Consider the following 8938-nt stretch of genomic DNA (forward strand, 5'->3'; position numbering starts at 1 on the left):
CAGTCTTTTCAATTTAGCTATTGTTATGACATCAGGTATAACAGATTTTCTGCCTATAGATCAGTTACCTTGTCAAACTTTCAGTTCTAGACAAGCTGTTGAGCTTTGAGGTACCAGATATCAATACTATTACCAATGTTAAACCTGATGCTGTCCTAGTTTTACCTACCTCTGAGGTAACAGAGTTAATTACAGAGGAAAGTTGGGCTCTGTTCATTGTTCTAGGCATACAGGACAAAATTCCTACCTGGAAAACAGATTTAGCTGCTGGAAAGCTGGAGGAAAATGATTCCTATGTATCATTTTGTGAGTTTGTTAAATCTTTAAATGCTACAAATGACCCAGCAGAGCGGAATATCAATCTAATACAAAGATATATCAGTAACGCATTAAAGGAGGGCAAAAGGCAAGATATACTGCTAGTTGACAGAGAGCACAGGACGTTAATATCATTAGAAGCTCACCAAAGTGAACTAGCCAAATTGTAAAAAGGCTGTTATAGTAACAATATTTGATTTTAAACTAAAAAATACCTTTTCTAACTTATTTTTTTTTTCGTTTTCAAAAAGAATTTTTTTTTAAGAAAAAAACAATGATTTCTCGTATTTGCGTAAAATTAGGTAATTGCGTAAATTAGGTTCCTAAAGTCCAACGCTAATTAGACTAATTGCTTATAAATATTTTTCGTAAAAACCGAAAATCATCTTCCAGCACTAAATATGGTCCTAGAGAGGTCAAATTTGGTTTATATACTTCTTTTTATGTATAGAACAGGTATTTATACCGCGACCTTTCCTTTTCTCAAATTCGTGATGTTTTGGCGTGGCCTATATATATATATATATATATATATATATATATATATATATATATATATATATATATATATATATATATATATATATATATATATATATATATATATATATATATATATATATATATATATATTAGGTTGCTGCAAAAATAATCTCGTTTTTTTATATTTTATATTTTTGGATGAATTTTTGAATAAATTTATTATTGGCAGATGTCATGCTATATGTTATTTAAAAGCGCGTTTTTCGCTTGATCTAGTTATCGTATTGGTTTTGTTTTATAATAATTTAGTCATTTTTTACAGGACGTCAAATCTATCATGGACAAGAGACAAATTCGCACGATTTTTCTGTTCCAGTTCAAGATGGGCCGAAAAGCTGCCGAGACAGCTCGCGATATCAACACTGCATTTGGCCCAGAAACCAATAACGAACGTATGGCACAGTGGTGGTTCAAAAAATTCCGCAGCGGTGAGGAGAGCCTTGAAGATGAAGAGGGTCGCGGACGCCCGTCTGAGATTGATGACGATTAATTGAGAGCCTTAATCGAAGCCGACCCGCGCAAAACCATACGAGAGGTTGCGGAAGAACTCAACGTTCATAACTCAACAGTTGATCGCCACTTGAAGCAAATAGGAAAGTCAAAAAAGCTTAGCAAATGGGTGCCGCACGAACTGAACGAAAATCAAAAAAATCGTCGTTTTGAGGTATCGTCTGCTCTTCTTCTGCGCAACAAAAACGATCCGTTTCTCGACCGGATCGTGACGTGTGATGAGAAATGGATCCTCTACGACAACCGACGACGTTACGCGCAGTGGTTGGACCGCGATGAGGCCCCACAGCACTTCCCAAAGCCGAATCTCCACCAAAAGAAGGTTATGGTGACTGTTTGGTGGTCTGCAGCCGGTCTCATCCATCACAGCTTCCTGAATCCTGGCGAGACGATTACGGCAGAGAAGTACTGCCAGCAAATCGACGAAATGCATCAAAAGCTCCGATGTATGTGCCCGAGATTGGTCAATATGAAGGGACCAATTCTCCTCCACGACAACGCCCGGCCGCACGTCGCACAACCGACCCTGCAGAAGTTGAACGCATTGGGCTACGAAACTCTGCCTCATCCACCATACTCACCGGACCTCTCGCCCACCGACTACCACTTTTTCAAGCATCTCGACAATTTCCTCCACGAGAAATGCTTCAAAAGCCGAGACGATGTCAAAACGACCTTTGATGACTTCATCGCTTCCAGGACTTCGGAATTTTACGCTACCGGCATAAATAAACTTGTTTCTCGTTGGCAAAAATGTGTTGATTGTAATGGTTCTTATTTCGATTAATAAAGTTTATTCTATGCTGAGTTATGTTTGTTCAAAGTTAACGGTTGAAAAACGAGATTATTTTTGCAGCAACCTAATATATATATATATATATATATATATATATATATATATATATATATATATATATATATATATATATATATATATATATATATATATATATATATATATATATATATATAAGTTTAATTTTGCTGTGAGCATATATTCAGCAAGAGTGCTCGATGAATGATATCAGAGCTATATAGTTGATTTTTTGACGAGATTAAAAAAATAACTACATGATTTTTACTACTAAAAGTTTCATGCGTTTAGCAATCATCAGGTAAAGAATACATTGTTTTTTTCGTTAAAAAATATACTCAATAAACATCGTGGCGTTCAAAAACAATTATAAAACTATAACTATTTGCGAGCGTGGTTTGGTTTTTTAATCTTTGGGCTCGTGGTTGTCAAGCAAGAACTTGTTTTCGTGACGGCACTTAGAAATAATTTCTGTTTTTTTATTTAATAATTTTTGCTTTCCTTTGTATGATATTATGCAAAGTTTTTCATGAAGGCAAAGCAAGCATTTTTTTGTTACGTTGCTATAGGCGGGGACTTGTTTAATTATTGACCAAGTTAATTTTGGTGTTATTTTTAAGTTTTCTTTTATCTGCCATATATACTTTGAAAGGGTGGTTGAATTTTTCATCTTTTTATTTATGAATGAGTGTTTGTGGTTAGCCCATCTTTTCTTCCATTCACCTTCTGCTAGGCCAATATATACTTTTTCGGGGTGTTAGGGGGGGGGGATACTATACATTTATAAATAACATTAAAGGCTCTTCATTTTCATATTATAGGGCAGTTCTCTTTCTTTATACAATTGCAGGGTGGGTATTCTTTTGGTCTTTCTGAACTAATTTTCTTGTTGTGGCTTTTTATTATACTTTCGATATTTTTTGTGCAGCTTTAACTCAATTTGATGGTGTTTCGATTGAATAGTTTACTTAGGGGGTGGGATGTTGGAAAGTGTTTGTCGATTAAGTTCGGGAAGATATGTCCGACATTGGTAGAGACGCTTTTACTGTAAGGGGGGTTAAACCATATTATATTTCTTTTTCTTGTCTTTTTTTCTCTTTTTTGGGGGTTATACTTTAAATTAAAATTAGTGAAGCCATTTCTTCTTAGTTCATCTTCGTATTCTGGTATAGATAAATTAAATGTTTTTTCATTCGAGGAATTTTGTGATAATCTGTTGTTGATAGAGATGGGGATTTGCTTTATTATTTGCGGTGGGTGGTTGGATTCAGAGTGGATGTAACGTAGATAATGATTTGGTTTTTTGAAAGGTTGGTAGGAGCTTTTTTCTAAGTTAAAGGATACATCTAAGAAGTTGACTGCGGGTAGGTTTGTTTGGATCTCTATTTTAAAACCGATCGTTTTTATAACTTTAATTATGTTTTTTCGTATTCTATCAATTTGTGATCCAGTTTTTTGTAAAAAACAATGTATTTTTTACCTGATGATTGCTAAACCCATGAAACTTTTAGTAGTAAAAATCATGTAGTTATTTTTTTAATCTCGTCAAAAAATCAATTATATATATATATATATATATATATATATATATATATATATATATACATATATATATATATATATATATATATATATATATATATATGTATATATATATATAATTTCGGTTTTTCTGTTTGTTTGTGTTTTTGGTAATCAAAATCTGGGTGGTGCCGAAATCCGGATGAGGGGGCGATTCAAACAAAAATCTTACTTTTAATTATTTTGATTTAAATAATTAGGTTTAAGTTAATATGGAAAAGCTTAATTAAGCTGTTTTAGATGCACTTACAGATAGTAAGTTCAATTTTTTTTTATTCATAATAATAGTATTAACAACTATTTTCAAATCCAATAAATAATGATTAATCATTAATCATTATTTTTTGGATTTGAAATGAAATCTTAAAAGTCTACAAAAGGCCTTCACGGCTTTTTGAAATTTTTAAGGTTTCATTTCAAATCCAAAGAATTTAAAGAAATTGCTGATAAATTTATGAGTAAGAAATGTTTCTGAATGATTATTGAATTGATTATTTAATACATTAGTATTGTGTTATTCCTCAAAGTGAAGTAGAATAAAGTTTTTACTCTCATTAACATTTTATATGCTATCATTGGTTAATACGTTGTCCATATTATTTATTCAGTCTATCACTTTCACAATTAATTGTTTTATATTAAACTTTATATTAAATTACTTTACACAAAATTGTTTTATACATTCAGTGCCGTGGCGTGGTACATTTGGGCCCCCCCCAAATCATTTTTTTGGGCCCTATTTTTGTGGCATCACATTACAGGATATATATGCGTCACATTTTTTCTAAAGGCTAAAAACATCAAAAATAAGACATATAAGTATAGACAAACGTATATGTACGGATAATTATCAGAATAATGTTTGTTATATTATATTGGTAATACTTCAAAACCTGTAATAAATCACATATTCACAATTGTCACAGAAATGACTTGTGGCGAACTTTCATACTTGCAAATTTGTTGATTATCTCCTCATAATTTAATTTTCTTGCCACATCGTTCTCAATTGACAGCATCGCCAGAGAAGACAAGCGGTCATCAACCATTGTTGACCTATAAAAAGTGAAAAGAAATGCATAGAGCTACATCTATTATGTATAAAGTAGCAAGATTAAATATACTGACCTATGAAAAGTCTTAATCAATTTTAGCTTGCTGAAGCTACGTTCAGCACTTGCGACAGTTACTGGTGAGGTAAGGATTATGCGTAACACAATGGCAAGATTTGGATAAGTTTCTTGCAGCTCTTCTTTATAAATGTAATTAAGAAAATCATGTGCAGATTTCATGTGAGTACTTTCTATGACAAATCGTTTTAATTCCATTTCCAGATCATCCGAATCTATATCGCCAAGCTTTGCTTGCAAATTTTTGCAATATAAAGACAAAGAATTTTCTTTACAGATTTGAATAAGATTCTCAGAACGGTATAGGAAGTCATAGAGCTCTGTGATACTACTGACTTGTTCAAAACGCTCCTTTACTGATCCCATTGACATATCAAGGAGTGGTAAAAAGAAATCAACTTTAAACTTCTGTTCTAATTGGATGGTGTGAGCTTCATCGGCACACTCGTATGAATGAATCATCTTTTTTTGTCGGGAACGCACTTCTGGAAAAATTTTTGCAATGTCCAACACTTCTGCGATTTCTGATGCTTTCATGTGTGCGTCTGAAAATCCAGTTTCACGATATTGCTGAAGAAATGTATATGTGGCCTTTATTTCACTATCCAAGACATCAAGGGAAGTTGTAGAGGACTGCAGAAGCTTACTTGATTTGTTAATTTGGTATAAAACGTCATACCAAATAACGATTGACAATATGAATGGCCATGTCATCATATATTCCATCAGCGAACATACTTCTGTAGCTGTTGCGCCATCTCTCTTCTCTAGAGCATACACTTCCAATTTTTCTAATGCCTCTAATATCTCTTTCAGGTGATAGCGAAGAGGTTTCACACAGTTTATTCTACTTTCCCATCTGGTATCGGATTGAGGCTTGACAGAAATGGGTATACATGACTTTAAAATATGCCATCGAGCAGGAGATGATGAAAAGAGTGTATACAATCTTGAAAGAACTCCGAAAAAAGTAATTGCACTGTTGGATGACTTTGCACCGTCAACAATGACTAGATTAAGTGAATGGTTTGCACACGGAACATATAGAGCTTTGGGATTCATTTGAAGAAGCCTAGCTTGAACACCCTTTGCCTTTCCTTTCATGTTAGCACCGTTATCATAGGATTGGCCTCGACAGTCAAGAATATTTAATTCCCACTTTTTTGTCTGATCTAGAAAGGCATCCAAAAGCCCTTTTCCAGTGGTATCATCTACCTTGAGATATCCAAAGAAATTTTCAGAAATGTTGATACCTGTCCCAGGAATGCAAACTACTGATCGTAGGATTATGCTCATTTGTTCTTTATGTGAAACGTCTGGCGTACAATCCAAAATAATGGAAAAATATTTCGCTTTCTTTACTTTGGAAAGGTTTTCGGCTTCAATCTCCTTGGCTAACAATTCAATCAACTCATTCTGGGTATCATTGCTCAAATAATGTTCATTAGTTTCTTTCTTCTGAATCCGACGTAAAAGTTCATCGAGCACACTATCATACTTCGCCATCAATTCAAACAACCCAAGAAAGTTTCCATTGTTCTTGGAACCAATGACCTCTTGTGAACCACGGAATCCAAGATTCCTCGCAGAAAGAAATAGAGTGATGTCTAGTAATCGTTCCAATACTGCTCTCCAAAATTTTCGCTCTTTTTGAAGCAACTTGTATTGATGCTCATCAATGGTTGTTTGATTCATTATGCCTGCAATGTTGAATTTGGTAAAATATATAAATATTTATTATATTTAATGACAAAATTTTTTTTAAAACAGTTTACCTTTTCGTAATGTCATCCACTGTTCAAAGCACCTGAGATGTGTACTTCCTGTTTCATGATCATTCAGTTTTTTGGATAAACCTTCCCATGTGTTCATCCCTTGTCGGAATGGTGAATCTGATATACCAAAAAGTTTGCAACAGAAGCAAAAAACTTTATTACTTTTTATAGAATACACAAGCCATGACCGTACAATAGTTTCTCCATTCTTCATCTGTCGTTTATAATAAGTCACTGAAAATCGTCGTCTTTCTTGATTGTGTGGAAAATCTATCTCAATTTGCTTTACACCACGTTCAACAATGTCACACCTCTGTGCATCAGAAACATTTTCTGGCCAATCAGAAGGATCATCACTGAGAAAAAGAAGTGGCAGTGTTGTGGCAGTTGGTATACACTCACAGATTGCCATATTAGAGTCTCCTTCAGCAGACAAACCAAAACAAGAAACAGAATCATTTTCTGCATTGGCTGTAACATCATTATTGGTTTCTGTTATTGCTACTGATTCACCATCAGCTTGAACTGCTGGTTTCAAAAATTGTATAAGTTTGGGGTACTTAGTTATTACTTCCCTGGCTGCAGCTGCTTCTCTTCTCTTAGCTGCACCACTTTTCACTTTCTTCATTCCAATAATTAATACCTAAAAATAGAACAGATAGTTTATAAAATTTACTTTTAGGTCCTACTATAGTACTATACCTATTTAATTTATACAAATAAATTAAATGAAAAATAATAATGTCTCCTAAAAATAATAAACTTACCGGCTCAGCTGATTCAGCCACGCTCACTACGAATTTTGAATAATGACGATTGCGTTTCGGTTTAACCAACTACACACACATCATACAGTCAAATGAAGCAACTGACACGCAGAAATCAATATTTCAAATCGTATTTCAACTCACAATTTTTTATTACTATTCTAGAAAGTTATTAAAAAAATTAAAGAAAATACTTTTTAAAATATTATAAAATTTTAAAATGTTGTATTGCTGACGGCCCACCGGGAAATATCCCGGTGTGAAAACTCCATGTGAAATAGGAAAACTCATCTTTAAATAAACTGTTCATTATAATATAAATTTGTCAATCTAGTTTGTTTTATTTACATAATTTTTTGCATGCTATTTATGATATCATAATTTGTATTATAATTTTTATTGGTTTGTAACAATTCTATTTGTCGGTTAATATTTCTCTGTAATGTCTTCAAATTTTGATTTTATATTTATATCCAGAGTTTTAAATTGTTATTTAATCTTTTGAAAATGTAGTATGTTAACTACGAAACATGTCAAGATTAAAAAATTCCGTGTTTTTCATAAAAGTATGAGTAAAAATTTTAGAGTTAAGCTACTATATAGATACAGAAACTAAACAAGGATGTCCATTCTCATCAGTTGTTTTTTTTCACATTAAAATTGTCTTAGTAGCATTTATTTTATTTTATAGTTTGAATATAATTGATAATTATCTGTTAAAATAATAAAATGCCATAAAAAATTTTATCATTTTTTAAAAAACGGGCCCCTTATATCTCGTGGGCCCCCCCCAAATGGGGGGTTTGGGGGGCTTTTGCCACGGCACTGTATACATTTATTACATTTTACAGCAGAACATCTTTGACGATTGTTACATTTGTAACTTACTGTTGACAATTTCAAGTTATTTTGTTATTTTTAGTCTACACATCACTGGTAAGTTTGTATCAGTTTGTATATGTTAATGATTATAGAATATAGAATATTTCAAATGTTGATAAATGTGAAGAGTATTTTGCATACTTATTTACTATTCTTGTTTTAGCTTATTTAAACTGTTTGTTTGACTTTATTAATATTATATGTTTACTTATGTTTACTGTTCCTAAATATTTACCTTATGTTTGCAGTTCCTAAATATTTACTTTATGTTTACAGTTCCTAAATATTTACCTTATGTTTAAAGTTCCTAAATATCATATTTGCATTATTGAGGTAGAAATACTAGTTTCTTGTAACTGTTACTTGTTTAGAGAAGGTATGTATGAGATTTTTTAATTATTTGAGATTTTTTAGGTTTATATAATTTAGTAAATTTATTTACATTATTTATAATGTTATTAATTTTTAACAAATTATTATACTATTTGTTTTTTTAGGCAAATTGAATTGAAACTATAATATATTAACCAGAGGCTGCCTTTAGGGGGGGGGGGGGGGAGGAAGGCATTCCGGATTTTGCCGGGGCCTCAGGATTTTTAGGGCCTCATAACTTTAAAA

The 8938-nt window shown here is 32.5% G+C and overlaps 1 protein-coding gene and 1 pseudogene across 1 annotated transcript; one reads left to right on the plus strand and one right to left on the minus strand.

Annotated features, from left to right (window-relative positions):
• The first annotated feature begins 1105 nt into the window (after positions 1–1105).
• Positions 1106–2230, plus strand: LOC136082916 (histone-lysine N-methyltransferase SETMAR-like; annotated as a pseudogene).
• A 2854-nt stretch (positions 2231–5084) lies between these two features.
• Positions 5085–7299, minus strand: LOC136082917 (zinc finger MYM-type protein 1-like). Its single transcript, XM_065802330.1, has 3 exons — positions 6672–7299; positions 5233–6596; positions 5085–5111 (listed from the first exon to the last, which is right to left on the minus strand). The coding sequence occupies exons 1-3, from the start codon at positions 7297–7299 to the stop codon at positions 5085–5087; spliced, it is 2019 nt and encodes a 672-aa protein (XP_065658402.1).
• Positions 7300–8938: the final 1639 nt, after the last annotated feature.

The sequence above is a fragment of the Hydra vulgaris genome, chromosome 08 (genome assembly GCF_038396675.1).
Source record: "Hydra vulgaris chromosome 08, alternate assembly HydraT2T_AEP".
NCBI classification, from domain to species: Eukaryota; Metazoa; Cnidaria; class Hydrozoa; order Anthoathecata; family Hydridae; genus Hydra; species Hydra vulgaris.